Genomic DNA, 21,280 nt, shown 5'->3' with positions numbered 1-21,280 from the left:
GAAATATAAAGTACTGCTCCATTGTCAAGCAGTACTACTGTTACTCAGCTTCTGTGCCAGAAGTACACAATGCTGGTTTTCCCTGCCAAAGCAAATGCTGCAAATATGGACCCTGTGGGTCATCACCAGTTAGGAGTTTTTCCTCCAAGTGCCAGTTGCAGCAATGAGACACAGGTCGTTGTAGTTCCCTCACCTCCACTCCAGTCATTTGAGGACCCCTTTCAAAGACAGATTATTAGAAGGCCAGAAATCTCTCCCAAGTTGCATATATGTTCAGCAGTGACTTTTCAGCAATGACTTTTCGCATACCCATTTTTTTTTAATGCCAAAGAATGCAGTCTGCACTCCAGCGTATCCTCCTAAGAAGGTTCCCCTTACCAATGTTCTAGAATACCACAGCCTCTTAAATTTTGTTGTCTTTCCTAAAGAATGGAGCATTAAGGTAAAGATGATTTATCTTGTTTGCTGATATTTAGAATCTCTCCTATGGCAGTATCTGTTGTAAAGGAAATCAAATCATGGCTTTGAAATCTTTACCAGTATGCATTTCAGAAATCATTTTCTACTACTCTGAATAAAGAACCAGAAAATAAAGTCAGCTCTCCTAATTTCATAGTGGTCAGAAGCAAATAGTTAATTCTCTGCTAGGATTAGATAAGCTGTGGAGCAAGCAGAATGGCTAAAAACAGGTAATAGACTCTGCTGTAGGTATGGTAAGTCTGTGGACTTTCTTCAAGTTCCCAGTACTGACTATGTTAGTTCATATAAACATATCCTTTTCAACAGCAACATAGGTAGTATTCTAGGGTCAGTGCTTATCAAAAATTTTTTAAAGATTTTATTCCTTTATTTGAGAGAGAGAGAGAGCAGGAGTGAAGGACAGAGGGAGAGGGAGAAGCGGACTCACCGCTGAGCAGGGAGCCCAACACGGGCTAATCCCAGGACCCTGAGATCACAACCTGAGCCAAAGACAGACACTTAACCCCCTAACCCCTCAAATTTTTATATGCATAAGAATCTCTTGGACATCAGAATCAGATTCTGATTCAGAAGCCTGGAGTGGGAGGGAGGGGTGTGGATGATTATGCTGAGATTCAGCGTTTCTAACAAACTCCCAGGTAGTACTACTGATCTCCAGACCACACTTTGACTAGAGAGGTTCTTCAACTAGAACAGTTAATAGCAGTTAATATGACCTTGCCTTTGGGCTGTAGAATGTGGCTGCAATAGTGGCTGATTAGAGCGATACCTAGCATACGTTTTTTGTAAAGAGCCAGATATAAAGAGTAAATATTTTGCGCTTTGTGGCCACAAGCCATATTCTTCTTGATTTGTTTCTGTGTTTGCTTTTATAATTAAAAAAAATTTTTTTTTTTTTTTTTACCCTGAGATATACCCTCAGCCTTGACCAAGAAGCTGAAGTCATATCCATTGGGCTTGTCAAATTAGCCCATGGCTTTCAGGCCTGACAGATAGAAGTCCCTTATTTCATCAGGCCTCTTGGAATGACTATCAAAGAATCATAAGGATTCCAGTTCCAAAAGCAATAAAGGAACTTTATAAGAAGATCTCTGTGTTTGTTGGAGGGAGGGAGATAAAATTATATGGAAGAAAATTTTTATTTGATGACATAAAACGTGAAAACTGAAGCTACTCATATTTAGATCATAAGTAAAATCCGGGTAGAACTTGACCGTGGACAAGGATGCATTTGACTTCTTTTAATTTATGTGATAGCAAGCTATTCTGTGTGGCAGAACAATAGCCAGTTATGGTTATAAGAAATTGGTCAAACTTCTGTGTGAATCTCAGATCTTCTGCTTAATAGGTGGGTAACTTTGACCAAGTTACTTAACTTCTCTGAGACATCATACTGTCCCTGGGGCTGTTTATAAATAAGAATATGTACTTGAAATACTTAACATAGTGTTTGGAACTTAAAAGACACTAAATGGTGGCTGCTACTATGTTATTGTGGTCATGACTGAATTCTATAAAAGAATCAGCTCCATGACTAATTGTCGCACTATTCTTTAAGGTAGATTATGTCCTAGATTGTCATCCTCATGGCATTTATGTCCTTCCTAATAATGTCTCTGCAGACATAATGGGGAAATTTGAACCAATAGCCTTTAGTAACAACATATTTAACTTTGCAAAACTATTGGAAACCTCAGTAGTAAACAAGACAAGTAACTCTTCCATGTTTTGTTTTGTTTTTACTCTTTCATGTATTTTTAAGGTGAGATTTCTTTGGGCAAAATCCCACCTTTAAAAATTGAAAGATTGTTTGATACAGTATCTTCCCAACTTGGTTATCAGTGCTTATTCTCATCACTTACTTTGAGGACTATTGGAAACAGTTTTGCTTCAGTGATTTTTGTCTTCCTAATTTCAGTTCAGTGATAGACTGGATAATGAGGATATAAATGAAAACTTTTGTCCGTCATGTCAGGCATTCAGTTATTAGTGGTTAAAGTAACAGTATTGCCAGTGTTCTTGTTTAAGAAAATTTATAGAGGGGCGCCTGGATGGCTCAGTGGGTTAAAGCCGCTGCCTTCGGCTCGGGTCATGATCCCAGGGTCCTGGGATCGAGCCCCGCATCGGGCTCTCTGCTCGGCAGGGAGCCTGCATCCTCCTCTCTCTCTGCCTGCCTCTCTGCCTACTTGTGATCTTTGTCTGTCAAATAAATAAATAAAATCTAAAAAAAAAAAAATTATAGAAATTTATATGATCTAAAGCATTGAGTAACCATAAAATGCTTTTATTTTTAAGTAAAACTTTATTTTTTTTAATTGGGTGGAATGTTTGAATTTCTTTTTAAAGTTTAATAAATTGGCTTTTGTTGTTACTGTTTTTAATCAAAGGAAATCACCCTAATACCAATAAATAAGAATTACCATCTTAAAATCAGAAGCTACTCATATATAAATAACTTTTATTATTCTAAGTACATACTTTATGTTTTTGGTGTGTTTCATTATATAGTTATTTTTTCAAATATGTAGCATAAAATAACTTGTTTAAATCTGTGGTTGCAAGTTTTTGAAAATATCTCTTTTAGCTTTTAGTAAAACATGGAGGAGATTTATTTGCCGAGAATGAAAATAAAGATACTCCTTGTGATTGTGCTGAAAAGCAACACCACAAAGATTTGGCTCTCAATCTGGAATCACAAATGGTGTTCTCACGAGATCCCGAAGCTGAAGAAATAGAAGCTGAATATGCTGCATTAGACAAACGAGAGGTACAATTCTGTTTTGTTTTATTTTTAAATTAAAAAATATATGGATTTTTTTCTTTTCATAAGTTCTAATTTTATTATATGGTGATTTTATACTATTTTATTTTTCTACTTTAAAATCCAATTCATGTGGTCTTCTTCACCATCATCTACATGGCCATGATTATGAAACTACATGTAGAAAACCTGGAAGTGGCAACTGTGCTCTAACATATGTAAATATGCTTACTTATATTTATTTATTTTAAAGATATATTTATTTGAAAGGGTAGGGTAGGAGGGTAGGAGGAGGGACAGAGGGAGAGAGAAATTCCAGTAGACTCCGCGCTGAGCATAGCACCCCACACAGGGCTCAGTCTTACAACTCCAAGATCAGACCTGAGCCGAAACCAAGAGTTAGACGCTTAAGAGCCACCCAGGCACCCGTGCTTACTTACATTTCAGTAGAGAGGCTGATGTGTAATGTGAAGCCCTGACCATTCGCACTGTTCTAAAACTGCAGACCTCCTGTTCCTCAATCCTTCTCTGTTTTCTGGAGTGTTCTTAATAAACATGCTTAGGTAACTTTTATGGTAAAAAGCAAAAACAAAACCTTTTCTCCATTGACCACTCTTTCCTAGCCCTGCCCCTCTTCCCCTTCAGTGGTAGCCCCATATCTCTGATCTTCTGAGAAAAACAAAATTTAAGAGCTGTCTATACATAACCAACTTCCTCACCTTCCATTCACTCTTCAGCCCTTTGCAGTGTGACTTTCTTCCCTTCTGTTGTGATGAAGGTGCATTTGTCGTGGACATCAAAAGTCATCATGTTGCCAAATCCAGTAGGTATTTCTCTCTCTTCACCTTACTTGAATTCTTCAGCAGCACTTGACACAATTGACCATTCCCTTCTTAGGAAAACATTGTTCCCTTAGCTTCAGGAGCATTGTTCTTTGGTTTCCTTTAAGTCTTTCTTGTTTCAATAAATATTACCTCCATCCACTGAGTTGCTAAGGCATAAATGGGCAAGCATTCTCAATTCCTCATTTCTTCTTATGCCCAAACAGTCTGGGAATCTTGTCAGTTTTACCTCCAAAAGTGTAATCTGAATCCATTTACTCTTCCTGGTCTCTACTCATGCTGTCCAAGGCCCTCTCCATCTGAGTTTCCTAACTGGCCTCCTTCCTTCTATTTTGATCCCCTTAGAATCCATTTTGTACCCATTTTGTACATTTTTAAACTTAAATTAGATCACATAAATCTCTTCTAAATTACTTAGTAGCTTTTCAATGTACTTAGAATAAAATCCAAACTGTTTGCTCAGATATAGGACCTTATATAGTCTTACCACTACTTACCTTTCCAACATTACCTCAAAGCTTTCTCCCCAACACACTTTGCTCTAATTATAATACCTAGACTATACTGAGGCTTTTGCATTTGCTGTTTTCTTCTATCAGAAATCTCCCAGTTTTTCTCTTGGATGGCTCAGTAGTTCTTCAGAGAAGCCATCTTGGGCTATTTTTTCACAAATAGGTCCTTCTCCTTCCATTATTCTTTACCATAATACCCTATTTTTATAACACTCATCACATGCTGTAGTTATTTTGTTTATGTATTTACTTGTTTTTTACTTTTCTTTCCTATTAGATTGTCTGCTCCATGAGGGCCAGCATTATAACTGCCTTAATCAACAGAGTATTTTTATTGTTTGACACAGTGTACATCCATAGAAGTATTAAGTAAATTATAAGACACAATACATTTTTTCCTCCCAAAATTATTCTGGTTCCTCCATGTTCAATGCCAGCTTGATTCTAAAAGGACTTATACTAACTATTGTTTCTGTGTATTCAGAAAAATAATTATATTGTTTGGGGTTTTTCCCCATGAATTCTCAACAGTTTTTGAGCTTCTGTACTCTCCAGATTGTTAAAGGAACTGAGCTTCTTGGAATTCAGAAATTTGTGGGGGGGGGGGTTGTTTTATTTATTTGTTTGTTTGTTTGTTTGACAGAGAGCAAGAGAGCCCAAGCAGGGGACTAGAAGAGAGGGAGGGAGAGGGAAAAGCAGGCTCCCCGCCAAGCAGTAGCCCAATGCAGGGCTCAATCCTAGGACCCTGGGATCATTACCTGAGCTGAAGGCAGATGCTTAACCATCTGAGCCACCCAGATACCCCCAGAAATGTATATTTCTTTACCCTTTTTGTTTCCTAGGTTATTTTGTGGGAATGCTTATTCAGATTAAGTATACAGAGGAAGAGAGGATGATGTCCTAAGCACTTTCACATGGTTGTTGAATCTACATTGTAATGGTGAATAACAGTTATGCCCCTTTCTTTTTTTAAGTGAGGAAGATAAATCAGAAAATAGCTGAATAATGTACCAGGATCAAAGTGAGCTAAACCTGATTCTTCTGACTTCTCTATTTGCTATACTGCCTATCTTTTTATGCTCTATCATCTTGAGTCAGGCATAGAAACTATTACTGTAGGGTGCCTGGGTGACTCAGTTGGTTAAGCAACTGCCTTCGACTCAGGTCATGTTGAAGTCCCACATTGGGCTCCCAGCTCCATGGGAAGTCTGCTTCTCCCTCTGACCTTCTCCCCTTTCATGCTCTCTCACTTTCTCTCTCTCAAATACATAAAATCTTAAAAAAAATTAAAAAAAAGAAACTATTACTGTAATATAAAATAATTTAGTCAGAAGGCAACATTTGAACAATAATCTAGAAATAATGTGACATGATTAAATTGAAAGACATTTATGAGTATATTCAGGCTATTATATCAAAGATACTATCTTATAAGTAAATCAGAAAATAATAGTAATCATTATCAATCGATTTAAGATCTAAATGATCTTAATATAACTATAATAGACTATTAAGTTAAAAGTTACAGAACAGTTTGATACTAATTATAAAGAAAAGACTAGTATGTATTGAGAGAAGAGTGAAGTATACTAAAGTGGTAATTATGGATAATGGATAATAATGGATATTTTATGGATTAATGGATAATCTTTTTACCATTATTATTTTTTGTTTTTACCGTTATTATTTTTTACACACATTTCTTAAAATCTATGTCTATTTATGCTAAAAAAATTTTTTTAAATTTCCTCCTTTCTTACTCTACCCCACAGTGGGAAGTTTCTTGTGTGTGCTACCAGACTTAAGCAAACATATGTGATACAGAATTTTTAATGCAAAAGTAGGGTCATATAGTAAGTATATTGAGTATTTTTAAATTTTTTTTTAATTGAAGTATAGTTGACACACAGTGTTATACTAGTTTCAGTTGTACAGCATGGTGATCAGCAAGTTTATATGTTATGCTGTGCTCACCACAAATATTCGGTCACCATAAATTGCTATAATATGTCACTACACAACTCTGTCACAGTACCATTGACTTGATTTCCTATGCTATATCTCTTACTCCTGTGACTTATTTATTCCGTAACTGGAAGCCTTATTTCTCCAACTCCCCTTCATCCATTTTGCCCACCACCCACCTCTGACCATCCCTCCCTCTAGCAACCATTAATCCTCTGTATTTATGTGTCTGTTTCTGCTTTTTGGTTTTTTTTTGTTTATTCATTTGGGGTTTTTTTTGGATTCCCCATATAAGGGATATCATATGATATTTGTCTTTCTCTGACTTATTTCCCTTAGCACAATACCCTTTAGGTCCATCAAAATTGTTATAAATTGCAAGATCTCACCTTTTTATTTTAACAGCTGAATAATATTCTATCAGGTATGTGTAGGGACACCACATTTTACCCATTCATCTATCAATGTGCGTTTAGATTGCTCCCGTATCTTGGCTATTACAAATAATGATGTAGTAAACATAAGGGTACATATATCTTTTCAAATTAATGTTTTTGAGTTCTTTAGGTAAATAATCCAATAGTGGAATTACTAGGTCATATGGTATTTTTGCTTTTAATTTTTTGAGGAGTCTCCATCCTGTTTTCCACAGTGGCTGCATCAGTTTACATTCTCACAAATAGTATGTGAGGGTTCCTTTTTCTCCACATCCTTGCCAACTCTAAAATAGTTTTTCAACTTAACAATACATCATGAACATCTTTCCTAAGTCAGAACATATAATCTACGTATTTTAACCATTTACTTATTAATTTAGATATTTTTTGTTACTAAAAACAAGACTAAAGTGAATATTTATCTACTTGTTACATATTTATCTTTATCCAGTTGTGTCATTCTTGTGGTTTAAAACATGGATCTGGGGCGCCTGGGTGGCTCAGTCATTAAGCACCTGCCTGCAGCTCAGGTCGTGATCCCAGGGTCTTGGGATCAGGTACCGACCGCATCGGGCTCCCTGCGTAGCAGGAAACCTGCTTCTCCTTCCACTCCCCCTGCTTGTATTCCCTCTCTCAGTGTGTCTTTCTCTGTCAAATAAATAAATAAAATCTTAAAAAAAAAAAAAAAAAAGGATCTGAAATCACACTGACTGGATTCATATCTTACCCCCATGACTGACTACTGTATGACCTTGAGGAGTTTATTCAGTCTCTCTGCTTCGATTTCTTCTTCCTTAAAATGGAGATCATAATGGTCCCTGCTTTGTAGAGTTGTAGTGATCCTTAAATGAGATATAATATATGTAAATACTTGGAACAGTACCTGAGTCATTATATGTGTTATTTAAATGTATGCTGTTTTAATCATGATCATTTTATCATTGTTACTACATGTATCTACACATTTTGAAAGTATATTCCCTATAAATTTGTAGAAATTGGTTTGATGGATCGTGAAATATATACATGTTATGGTTTAATAGATGCTGTTAAACTGTCCTAAAAGATTATATCAAATTATTTTCTTCTAGTAGCATATTAGAGAATATGAAAGAGTGTTAAATATTAATATGAAGGAATTTCCTCACATTTCTGCTAGCCTTAGATATTATCAATGTTTTTAATTTTTGCTAGTTTAGGTAAGTGGTACCTATTTGAATTTATTCGGTTATTCTGTAATTTATTGTTTATTTGCTTTTTTCCCTATGGATTGTTTGTATTTTCTTAATGCTTTCCAGGAAAACTTTATTTTTCTTTATCCCAAGTTTTTTACTTAGAATATTCAGATATAAATTTTTCTTCCTCTGTGGCTTCTGAATTTGTGTTTAGGTTAATATTATAATCATATGCCCCTATATTTGTCCTAGTTTTATAGTTTTGTTTTTAATCTATATTAGATTATTTTTGTCTCTTATTTCATAATGTAAAAAACAATACTTTTGTAACTACTTGTACACAAATGCTTATAGCAGCACTGTTCACAATAACTAAAAGTTGGAGATGACCCAAATCTCTATGGAGATGACCCAAATCTCTATCAACAAATGTGGATAAATAAAATGTGTGGTAAACATACACGATGGTATATTAATCATAAAAAGGAAAGAAGTACTAACATGCTACAATAAGGGTCAATCTCAGAAACATTGTGCTATGAGGAGAAGGCAGACAGAAAAAGTCCGATGTTAAATAACTCCATTTATAGAAAATATCCAGAATAGGTAAATCCATAGAGACAGAAAGTACACTAGTGTTTGCCAGTGTCAGGGAAGAGGAAGGACTAGGGAGAGACTAATATTAATGGGTATGGAGTTTTATTTTGGGATGTTAAGAATGTTTAGGAATTAGATGCATGTGGTGGTTATACAACATTGTTGAACTGAATTGTACATTTTAAAATTGAGGATTTTTTAAAGACTTTATTTATTTGGAAGAGAGAAAGGGAAAGCACAAGTTGGGGTGGGGAGAGAGAGGCAGACTCCCCGCTGGTCAGGGAGCCCAACATGGGGATCTCTTTCAGGACCTTGAGTTTATGACCTGAGCTGAAGGTAGATGCTTAAATGACTGAGCCACCCAGGTATCCCTAAAATTGTTATTTTTAAGTAAGGTGTGTTTCATAGCAATTTAAAAAATAAAACCAAAAACAACTCTTTCTTTAAAATTCATTTTGTACTTTCTGCTTTGACTCTGATCAATTTTTGGATTATTCTCTCTCTGCTAATAGTTTTACATGGTCTGCTATGTAATTGTATTAAACTACATAATTTTAGGTAGTTTAATATTTTATTTATTTATTTGAGAGAGAGAATGAGTGAGGAGAAAGTCAGAGGGAGAAGTAGACTCCCCATGGAGCTGGGAGCCCAATGCGGGACTCAATCCTGCGACTCTGGGATCTTGACCTGAGCTTAAGGCAGTCACTTAACCAACTGAGCCACCCAGGCGCCCATAATTAGGTGGTTTAAAAGGTGTTTATTTTAGCTAAGTTTCTCAATTCAGTTAATGATCTGGACACTGTATAGTATTTTATATCTATAATTTCTTCTTGATAGATTTTAATTAAGTTTCCCTTCAGATTAGTTTATAAATGGATAAAATCTATTTCTTCACCCACCATTCAGTGAAACTCTGAGTGACTAACCACTCTGCCAGACACTTTTAGGAGCTTGAAGATATAGTGAGGAACAAAGATAAGGTCCTGTCCTCTAGGTGCTTATGTACTGGCATCAATATAGAAGCACACAAATAAGGTTAAAAAAAGTAAATAAACACAATTTGTGAGAGTGGTAACTGCCATGAGGAAATAAAAACAAGATGGTTTGTTGGAGTGATGGCTGGGAAGAGTGTATTTAATTTACATAAACCTGTAAGGACGGAAAAGAGAAACTGGTGAGTTTTGGACCTAGTTAGGGGTCAGGCTCTATAGTAGACTGTGTGACTATATGTGGGTAAATGGAGGGAAAACGGAACAATATGTTGTTATGAAAGCCATCTAACAAATTTCCCCTGCCGCTTCTCTCTGAGTCAATAACTCAGGAAGGCTCAGGCTCTTTTTCTTTCAGGAAACCCATATGGTGGACATTGCCTTAGCTGGCTTCTCTGGTTAGCAGGTTTAGCCTACCGTGCAAGAGCAGCTGCCTTCCTCTTAGATCAAAGTACAGATCAGGGTAGACCAGGCCTTAATTCCAGGGGAGGACAGATGAGTAAGAAGAGAAGAAATGGAAACAAAGGGAAGAGTCTGAGAATCCTAGACATTCTACCTGTTCTTTCCCCTCTCTCCTCCTGGCTAAGCTCATGGATCAGCTAATGAGAGATACTAAGAAGAATTGGAAATATTCTTTGTTCCCTGGGTTCCTTTCACATCTTCTAAAATTTTAACAATTACTAATACATTTGGGTATGTAAGTACCCATTTTTCATTTTTTAACAATAAGTATGTTTTACCTATATAATTGGGGAAAGCTGTTTTCATTGTGAAAAGAAATAAATTCTTTCATGAATACTTTGTTGTAGTCTTCTCTGAAACAGTTTTTGAAGATATTGTCACTTTATACATGATAGCCAAAGGGGTACAGTTTGTATGTTGGCCTCTTTCACATTTTTTCAGTGGTATTTTGGTAGCAGAAGAAAGCACTAGTGCAAAAGAGGTACTTTTATTTGCTCTTACCTTTTTAAATTAGTTTCCTTGTTCTTTCTCTGTATCAGTACCTGATTTGAAGGTTAATACTACATTGTGTTTAATTTGAAAATAGAAGCAGTTTATCTTTCCAGCAAGAAAGAGAAAGGCACCTTCATTTTAATCGTTCTTGCAGAAGAGAAGGCTAGTGCCCACTTGGGACTGAGCAATGTATTGAAATGCTTCACATGACCTAATTACAGTTTTGTTGCAGAGATTCAGAGTGAATATGTTACGTGTTCATGAAAGCAATATGTCTTTCTGTTTCAAGAACTATTTTTCTTCCATTGTAACCTAAATTTAAAACTGAATTTTTTTAGATTGTTTTATATTCTCTCTTTTTAAACATACCTAAGATCAAATCTCATTTGGCTCACATAAATAAAGTAGAATGGTAGCTAATCTAAAAAAGAGCATTTAGATTGGGTGTTATATGGGAGTGTTGAATCACTATATTGTACACCTGAAACTAGTATTACACTCTATGTCAACTAATTCAAATAAAAACCTAAAAAATTAAAAATTAAAAAAATAAAAAGAATATTTAGGAAATAATACAAGGAAGTATACAGTTGCCACCACTAGGAATGTCAAGAAATACCCATTCTTGTTGCTGAGGCAGAAGAGGTATCTGGAATCCCAAGTCGAAACTTGGAACATATTTTTTAGAAGTAACGTTTTACATAATGTGTAAGTTATCTACTGGAGTGAATACTATAACTTTAACCATAAAAGGATTTCTTAGATTTTTGCAGGGGAAAGTGTGATTCACAAATTAGCTGAAAAGCAAACTGTATATGATAATTTGGGGATTATAAGGGTTAAGAAATTTATCATGTCAAGTGAGAAAAATTATCCCTGTTGAATAGAATCTCAGTCATATGTGGTTAAATAAGAATTGGTGAAAGGAGGGTGCCTGAGTGGCTCAGTTGTTAAGCCTCCAACTCTTTGTTTTGGCTCAGGGTGCATGGAATTGAGCCCCACTCCCTTCCTCATTGGGCTCCCCATTCAGTGGGAAATCTGCTCTGCCTTCCTCTCCTGCCTCTTCCCCCATGTGTGCGCTCTCTCTCTCTCTCTCTCAAATCTTTAAAAAAAAAAAGAGAGAATTGGGGAAATGGTTTTCACAAATACCCCCCCCCCAAAGTGAAGCAAGAAATAAAGATAGTAGCTTATTCTAAAAATATCTGTAAGTTAACTAAAACGGATGAGATTTGCTAATTGCCCAGAGGTCTCTGAAGATTGTGATATGGCTGCTACAGGACAGCCTCAATTCTTAGGAATTTCAACTGCTTTTGTCTTTGGCCTTTAGTCTGTGCTTACTGTAGTAAACTGATTACAACTGTTTAAAGGAATTGAAGTAGACAATATATCGATGTTAATAGCACAATATTGAGTAAAAATAAAAGGAAATTGCCTAAGTTACGTTATAATGTTATGACAACCATACAACAAATTCATGATAGGCATTTCCATAGGCAATGATAGGGAGAATTAGGGAAATGTAATGGGGAAAACATATTACAGATTATTTTAGGTTTTACATTATCCTGTCCTTGTCCCCGTGGTCTGTTACCTGCAGTCAATTGCAAGCCAGAAGCAAATGATCTTCCTTCTGACACATCCTCAGAAGGTCGGTAGTAGCCTAATACTATATCATAATGCCTGTGTTATTCACCTCACTTGATCTCATCACACAGGCATTTTACCACTCATTTCATCACAAGAAGGGTGAACACAGTCCAGTAAGATATTTTGAGAGAGAGAAACCACGTTCATACAACAATTACAGTATATTATAATTGTTTTATTATTGTTGTTAATCTCTTACTGTGCTTAATTCATAAACTTTATCATAAGTATGTATGTATAGGGAAAAACTACATATGTAGGGTTCAGTACTATCGATGTTTTCAGGGATCCATGATGGAGAGTATTGAGACGCACATTCCCCAATGAATGAGAGTGGAGGGGAAATTGCTCCATAAAATTTTGCTTCTTGTGTTTCATTTTGTTTTACAAAGGACTTGAAACAAGTATAGCAAAAATGTTAACAGTCTGAATAGTGAAACACTGTTTTTATGTTTTCTTTTAAAAGCAAAGATAAAAGATTACAAAAGAATAAAAAACTTGAGATGATATAGTACCTATATAAAGAAGACTATATAGTACCTATATAAAGGACATTAACAAATACTTGAATAAACAGAGGTAATATGTTTATGACTAAGAATTCTGAATAGTATAGCATAGTCACATCTCCCCAGGTTAATTAGGAAGTATCATATAATCCCATTAATAATCCACATTGGATCTTAGTAAGTGTATATGTTTGGTGATTCAGTGGTTAAACTCAGTGAACATATGTATTTACATATATATTTACATATATAATTGATTTATAAAAGGCAGACTGGATAAAAATACTTGAGAACTTTACTCATGATTATTGCTCAGTGGGGTGGTATTACAGGTTTTTATTTCTAATTATTTTTTTGGATTACCCAAATTTTTAAAAATTATAAAGTAAGATCATCTTTATAGTATGGTGCCTTTATTTTTTTTTTTTTAAGAATTTTATTTATTTATTTGACAGAGAGAGATCACAAGTAGGCAGAGAGGCAGGCAGAGAGAGAGAGAGAGGAGGAAGCAGGCTCCCTGCTGAGCAGAGAGCCAGCCGCGGGACTCGATCCCAGGACCCTGAGACCACGACCTGAGTCGAAGGCAGCAGCTTAACCCACTGAGCCACCCAGGTGCCCCTGGTGCCTTTATTTTAGAATAAGAAGATCGCATGAGCCTTAGTATCCCATTTTCATAGCTTGTGTAAGATTTGTGAAACAGTAGTTTGAGATTCTTGATGATGAAAAGGCCCACAGAGCCTTTTTAACTTCAGTAATCAAACTGAAACAGGAAGATTGAATTAAATGATTATCACATATATGTGTTTATAAGAGTATAACAGCCAGTTTAACTTGATTTTCTTCTTTTCAAAGCCATATGAAGGATTACGGCCTCAGGACCTTCGTAGATTGAAAGATATGCTTATTGTGGAGACAGCAGACATGCTTCAGGCTCCACTGTTTACTGCTGAAGCTTTACTTCGAGCTCATGGTAATGAAAAATGTCTTGTGCTTCTGTACATAAATGCCTTTTGAAACTTCTGAGTTAAAATACAGCTATTTTACTATATCAGTATAAAACAAAATGGTTTGTTAAACAAGCCTAAGTTGTTTTTTGTGTAGTGGTTACTGTAGTACGTACCCAGCATACTTAGAACATTCCATATTTTGGAGTACAAAGTGGCTATAAATCATAGAGGAGAAATGGGAAGTTTGTGTTTTAAAAACCAGGCTACTAAATCAGCTTATGGATTGTCTAATTTTAGAAATGTGCCTGATTTGAGCAGGGTTGAAGGTTGGAATCCATAGTCCTAGTCCTAGTTTTAACATTAATTTTTACTAAAGTCAGTTAAACACCTAACAGTTGTAGTATTAGTACTGTCAGTTACATTTATTTTATATAAAAGCTGTTTCTCACTGTGAAATGTACAAAGAGAAGTTATGGAGTCAACACAAAAATATACAACCCTTTTTAAATTTGTTTGTTTTGTTTTGTTTTAGGGTTTTTTGTTGTTGCTATTTAAAGGACATTACCAACTTTACTCAGGAAAAATACTCAGTTTTAAGTTCTCTGTGATACTTAAGGCAGCCATTCTGATTGTTGTCACATGCTGAGTTGGACCCCATCATTGCACAGTTTATATTGGATATTTTGGTTGGTTTCAAAGATACTTTTTTTCTGATTTAAAAATTATTTTGAAAAAGAGAATGGTGAATGGCTCTTCTGCCTGTCTTACCGGTCTGTTTGAACTATAAATTTGTATCATCAAAACCAAAATAGAATGTCAATTTCCAAAATTTTTTATGTAATTTTTTGATCAGAAGAAAATTTAAAATTCTCTATTTCATCATCCTTTGGTCATCACTGTGAATAATTTGATATATAACTTTCTAGAATCCCTACGTTCAATATTGATATTTCCTAGGGTTCTGTACTTGAGATTATTCCCACTTTATATACCAGTGGCTTGTAAATTTTAGTATAAATGAGGATTACCTGAGAAACTAAACAGAGATTCCTAAACTGTTTTCAAGTCTAAGTCATTAGGTGAGGGTGAGGCTTAAAATACATGTTGTAAAGATGCCTCCCAAGTGGGCAGACATTTATCTAACGAAACTGAAGCTTTCAAAAACCACCCAAATAATAAAGAGTGTATCTGCAGCCTGACTTTAGTAAAGTATTTGAGGTTGGGCTTCTAAATGTCTGTTTAACATTTTTTTTTCTTCAATCTAAGGATGTCCACACCTAAACTCCTCTTTTTTCCCACTATCTTGATACACAAGCATCACATTCATCAAATTACACTGCCAGAAATGTGAAAGTCGTAGTTTACTCCTCCAAACCTGTTACATTTGGCCACAGTCTCATCATTTCTCTTCTTAAGTGTCTCTCATCTTCCCTTCTCCCCACCCCCGACTCCCTCTCTAGGTCTTTCCATTCCCACTGCCACTGACTTAAATTCAGGCTGTCATTCGTTTCCATCTAAATCATAGTCTGCTGAGTCCTGGTCTCCAGTGTTGTCATTCTTCTTTCATCCTATTAATTTTTCATATTGCCATTAGACTGTTCTTTTAAAATGCACATTTGAGCATTTCACTCCCTTGCTGAAAAACTCTTCACTAGCTCTCCATGGACTTAAAACCATCCAAACCCTTTAGTAGACCTTCATGACCCAGATTTGTTTACCTGGTCTGTCATATCCCCATTTCTCTACTTACCCACTCTTGCTTTTCCTTAGTAACCATGTCTTCCAGGAAACCTTTCCGCTTATGTGTTCCCAAGTCTGAACCAAGACCTTCCTGTCTGTTCCTACTACATCCTGTGTCATACAGTTAAAGTATAATTTTATAGTAATCTCCTCATTTGCTTTTCTTCTAGATTAACCTGTGAGCTCTTAGAGGGTAGCTTTTAATGTTTTTTTGTTTCCATAGTACCTGACATACACTAAGCTCTCAGAAAATGGTTATAGAATGAATAATACATAATAAATAATATACCTGAAGTGTTATTTATATATATGTTACTCCTGTACATATTCCATTGCCCAGAATTCAGTGACTTGACTACAAGCAACAGTTCTACACTGGAGCATTTTGTGTACTTATAACCATTTCTGCCACAGGTATCTGCAGTCACCTAGATAATGTATCATAACTCTGAGTTACAATTTATAGAGAATCTAAGTTATGTAGAGTATCATGGCTCAGGTTACAGTATATAGAGAATCGAAGCCTAACCTTACGAAAAATTTTTAAAAGGAACATTTTTATCTCTATTTGTTTACATTGTGTCATCAAGTATTATTAAATGATCAACTCCAGGGGCACCTGGGTGACTCAGTTTGTTAAATGTCCAACTCTTGTTGTCAGCTCATGTATGATCTCAGGGTTGTAAGATCGAGCCCCACATCAGGGGGGCTCCATGCTGAGCATGGAGCCTGCTTTAGATTAATTCTCTCTCTCCCTCTGCCCCTCCCCCCCAAAAAATGGGGTAAAAATTTTTACCCCATTGATAGTTTCCTAAGTTACTTCTTTTACATAATAAGGATCAGTTCTAATAAGGTGACAATCTAATTGAATTTTCTTATTTGGTGTTATTTATTCTGTGATAACTTTTTTGATAACTTAGTAGTCTACATTTCCCTGTTTAGGCATAAAATAGAGGCTGGCAGGTTTTCAAATGGACATCTCTTCTGTATTGTTTGTGTAATACCAGTAACAGTGACATTTGATAATCAAATAAGATTTACAGAGATAACTGATGTTAGTGAATAAAATAGTGCACAGAACTATAATTTATACTAATTGCTCTCGGAGTCAGAATAGCCTCTGTTTCAGAGCTATTGAACTGAATGAACTATTTGGAAGATTTATAGGTTATATCCTGGGTAACATTCACTCAGCTTTACACAGGAAAGTAGATTTGAGTATTATAGTATCTGTTGTCAAATTTAGTCCCAAGGTAATGAAGTTGATCTAGATTAAGCAGAAGACAGAAATGTTTGGCAGTATTTACTATGCAGTAATTGAATTTTAAGGAAAACTCTCTTAGGAATACAGAGGTCATTCTCTGAGTATTTCTTCAGTAATACAAGTAACTTATAGTTGAATGCTACCTAATAAGAAAATAAGTAAAACTTTAAAAATACAAGATGAAGGGCAATTTGCTTATGGTTAGAATTAACTTATATTGAGTATTTTTTAAGCTCCCTTGAAGACTCGTCATCTTCTCCAGGCAACAAAGCGTCAGTGGTCTGCATCTTCTCACTCTCCTCTCTTCCTAGGAAATGATACCTTCTTTGAAGGTTTCTGTAGGTGTAGATTTCTTCCTCTGGACTAGACGTCTTTTCTTAGCTATACAGCCTTGAATATAGCTACCTATTTTTAAGCATCTCTAGGATATCTCAAAAACACCTTAAACTCACCATGTCTAAAACTAAAATCATGCTCTTCCCACTTGTATCTGATTGTCTGGTATTCCTTATTTACATAGATGGCACCAACCAATAAATAGGTAAACCTGGGACCCCAACTTTGATATATCCTGTCCTTCTGACTCTGTGTCCTATTGTCACCAAATTGTCACTTTCACCTTCCATGTGTTAAACTCTTCTCTTTCTCTTTATGTCCTCTACAACCACCCACCTAGCTCTAGCTTCCCTCATCTCTCACTTACACTACCCACTACCATCCTCTTTGGACTGTCTTCCCTCTATTCCTGCCCTGTCCAGTTTCTTTGTTGTAGCTGGAATTGTCTTTTCAAATCTGATTGTGACAGCCTGTCCTTCCTTACACCAAGCTCAGCTTCTCAGTGACTTCCCATCACTCTTGAACTCATGATGAAAAATGTTATTAAAAAGTCCTGCCTGGGGGTGCCTGGGTGGCTCAGTAGATTAAAGCCTCTGCCTTTGGCTCGGGTCATGATCCCAGGGTCCTGGGATCGGGCCCCATGTCGGGCTCTCTGCTCAGCGGGGAGCCTGCTTCACCCTCTCTCTCTCTGCCTGCCTCTCTGCCTACTTATGATCTCTGTCAAATAAATAAATAAAATATTTTTTTAAAAAGTTCTGCCTGATCTAGTCCCTGACCCTCTTCTCAGCCTCTTCTCATATAGTGCCCTCCCTCTGCTCCCCATGCTACAGTTTCATTGAACTTTCATTTCACAAGGATGCCATCTTCCCTCCTACCACAGGGACTTTGAACATGCTGTGAACTACCAGTCTAGAATGTCTTTTCCCCTCCCTTTTACTACTTAACTCCCACTCACCTTTCAGTTGTCCGCTTCAAGCTACTTCCCCAGAGTCACCTTCTCTGAGTGGTATTCTCTACCTGTCCTTCATGTGGGCATTCTGACAGTGATGATTCTTTTACTTAATGTCTTTGTCCTTTCATGAAGGCAGGAATCCTGACTGATTTTTCCTCCCTTTGTATCCCTATTACCCGACACAGTGCATGGCACATAAAAGACATTCAGTAATTATTTGCTAAGTGAATGATGTGATAGAATCCAAGCAGAAGTTGTGCTGAAAAATATTCATAATATATAAGACTAAAATTTAGCATATTTAATATCTGTTTATAGAAATTATAGTAGTACTTTTTTTCCTTTATTAAAAAGTGACATAGTGGATACTTTTGAAAAATAATCTTACTGTTCTAAGAAAAGTAATTTTAACTTTTTAAGTAAAAGTTGATAGTAAAAGTAATAACCTGTCAAAACACTAACATCCATGTAGCAACATTTCCTGGAAGGCACCCATGCAGTTTTTTTCCCTTGTTGGATTTTTCTTCCTCTTTGTGATCTGACAGACCCCTTTTCCAATCTTATTTTCCATCTTTTCAAATGACAACATAGTATGCTATTATTTTACAGGAGTGCTTACATCTCTTCCTTATACTTCTGTCCCCTGTTCATCTGGTTTACACAGCTGGAAATACACTTGATGTATCTGTATTGCATCTCTAAATCATAATTATCCTGCTAAACCACCAAATAACACTGATATAATATGGTTGAGAAAAGTCTTGCTTAGAACATTTCCATAGCTTTTTGTATTAGAGCTGTAAAATTGTATAGAATGGGCCTATGTTGAATAGTTGGCTCTATACTACTCTTGACACCATATTTCATTGTGCTACAGTGGAAAGAAAACAGGTTTTAGAATCACAGAAATTGGTTTCAAATCCCTCTCTATCTGTGTGAGCCTATCAAGGTTATATCATTTCTCTGAGTCCTCACTTCTTCACCTGAATGATGATTGAGATGTTTTTTGGGAATAATTTGTGTAAAACAACAAAATAATTAGATTTATTATTTTTATTATTTTTAATGCCTCTGAACGTTATAACAACATGATTCACTGGACTTTAAAAAAATGTTCATAGTAGGAAGATCATCTTTTTTAGTTAAGTCAGATGTGAATTCAATACAAAATGTATACCTGATGTGCTAAAACTTTACAACCATAATCCCTTCAGAAGTTTCTTCTGCTTTCAAGCTGTTGATCAAATAATTTTTGGACTCATTGGCATTTTGACGTGTTTATAGCAAGCAACGTAATCATTATACAACTTGACATCAGTGAAACCAATTGCAAATTTTACAAATTTTCCTGAAAAGAGTAAAATGGCTAAGTCAAATCTATGCCATGAAAAATTTAGTAACTTCCAGAAGTGATATGCAAGGAAACTCCTTTGTATAAATCTTTTTTTTTTTTTTAAGATTTTATTTATTTATTTGACAGACAGAGATCACAAGTAGGCAGAGAGGCAGGCAGGCAGAGAGAGAGGAGGATACAGGCTCTCCGCTGAGCAGAGAGCCCGATGTGGGGCTCAATCCCAGGACCATGAAATCATGGCCTGAGCCGAAGGCAGAGGCTTTAACCCACTGAGCCACCCAAGTGCCCCGTTTATATAAATCTTATTTTTATTTTAAGATTTTATTTACTTATTTGACAGACACAAGTAGGCAGAGAGGCAGGCAAAGAGAGAGAAAGAGACAGGAGGAAACCTCTTTGTTATTAGTAGAAATGACTGGAAATTTTGACAGGATAGTTAGATATTGACATAGTTGTAAGCCACAGTAAATTCTATTTAAAAATATTTGGGGTTTGGGGCACCTAGGTAACTCAGTCAGTTAAGCGTCCAACTCTTAATCTCAGCTAAGGTCTCAATCTCAGCATCATGAGTTCAAGGCATATGTTAGGTGCCACACTGGGCATAAAGCCTACTTTAAGTAAATAAATAAAAATAAATATAGATTTACTTACTGATTAGTAAGTATAGTATACCTAGATATTCATTTGTAATTATTAATTTGATATAATTTTCCTTCCTTTAGATGGCTTATAGCTCTTTAATTCATCCTCACTTTATTTTGTTATTTTTGTTATTTTGTTTATTTTGTTATTATGAGATTCTTAAAACATCACCACATTTCCAATTTTTGAGAGATATCTATTCTATTCTTCTCAAAGACTGGGACAGGGAGAAATTACTTGAAGCTTGGATGTCCAACCCAGAGAACTGCTGCCAACGATCAGGTGTTCAGATGCCAACTCCACCGCCAAGTGGATATAATGCCTGGGACACACTCCCTTCCCCAAGAACTCCAAGGACTACACGTTCTTCTGTCACCTCTCCAGATGAAATAAGTTTGTCTCCTGGAGATTTGGACACCAGTTTGGTATGGTTCAGTATTCAGTGTACTTCCCATAGATTTGTGTTTAGTCTTTTCTCTTTTAAATTATTTAGTATTGTTTCATGGAAGGGGCACCTGGGTGGCTCAGTCATTTAAGCACCCGACTCTTGGTTTTCACTCAGGTTACAGTCTTAGGACTGAGATTGATCCCCATGTTCCCCCGTGTCTGGCTCCATACTGGGCTTGAAGCCTGCATAAGATTCACTCCCTCTCCCTTCCGTCTGCCCCTCCCCCATCCCTATGCTTTCATTGTCCCTCTCTCTCTCTTCCTCTCTCTCTCTCTCAATATGCAATAAATAAATAAATAAATAAATATTTTAAAAATATATATATATGTGTGTGTATGTATATATTCATTCCCCCACCCCCATGGAACCTCTAGCATATTCTTGTAATTGAATCCTGTACCCTTTTTTAAGGGTTCAATTATTTCACCCTTTGGTAAATACTATCACAGAATATTTTTATTATCTCTGAATTATAGATCAAAAAACAAAAGGTTTTCTTTTCTCATTTCAAAACAGTAAACATAAAAGAGTCTGAGAAAACCATCTAGTACATTTACACTTAAAATCTCTAGGTGCTTAAAGTTTTAAACACACCATACTGAAATATTAAAAGTTGAGTTTGTGATAGGCACTTTAAATTTTAAAAATGAAAAAAAAATTGTATTTTCTTGAAAACACTTCTCATATATTGATAATTATCCTACTATTTCCTCCCTCCAATTTTTTAGA

The 21,280-nt window shown here is 35.8% G+C and overlaps 1 protein-coding gene across 2 annotated transcripts in view; it reads left to right on the top strand.

The window, feature by feature from the left end:
* Window positions 1-21,280, top strand: part of ANKIB1 (ankyrin repeat and IBR domain containing 1) — a 149,430-nt gene that overhangs the window by 76,262 nt on the left and 51,888 nt on the right. For both annotated transcript variants that reach the window (XM_059396868.1, XM_059396866.1), the window contains exons 4-6: window positions 3,065-3,247; window positions 13,721-13,838; window positions 20,320-20,528. In XM_059396868.1, coding sequence (XP_059252851.1) covers window positions 3,065-3,247; window positions 13,721-13,838; window positions 20,320-20,528 — 510 coding nt within the window. The remainder of the gene's footprint in view (window positions 1-3,064; window positions 3,248-13,720; window positions 13,839-20,319; window positions 20,529-21,280) is intronic.

The sequence above is a fragment of the Mustela nigripes genome, chromosome 4 (assembly GCF_022355385.1).
Source record: "Mustela nigripes isolate SB6536 chromosome 4, MUSNIG.SB6536, whole genome shotgun sequence".
Taxonomy (NCBI): Eukaryota; Metazoa; Chordata; class Mammalia; order Carnivora; family Mustelidae; genus Mustela; species Mustela nigripes.
This window is presented reverse-complemented; position numbering and strand designations above follow the sequence as displayed.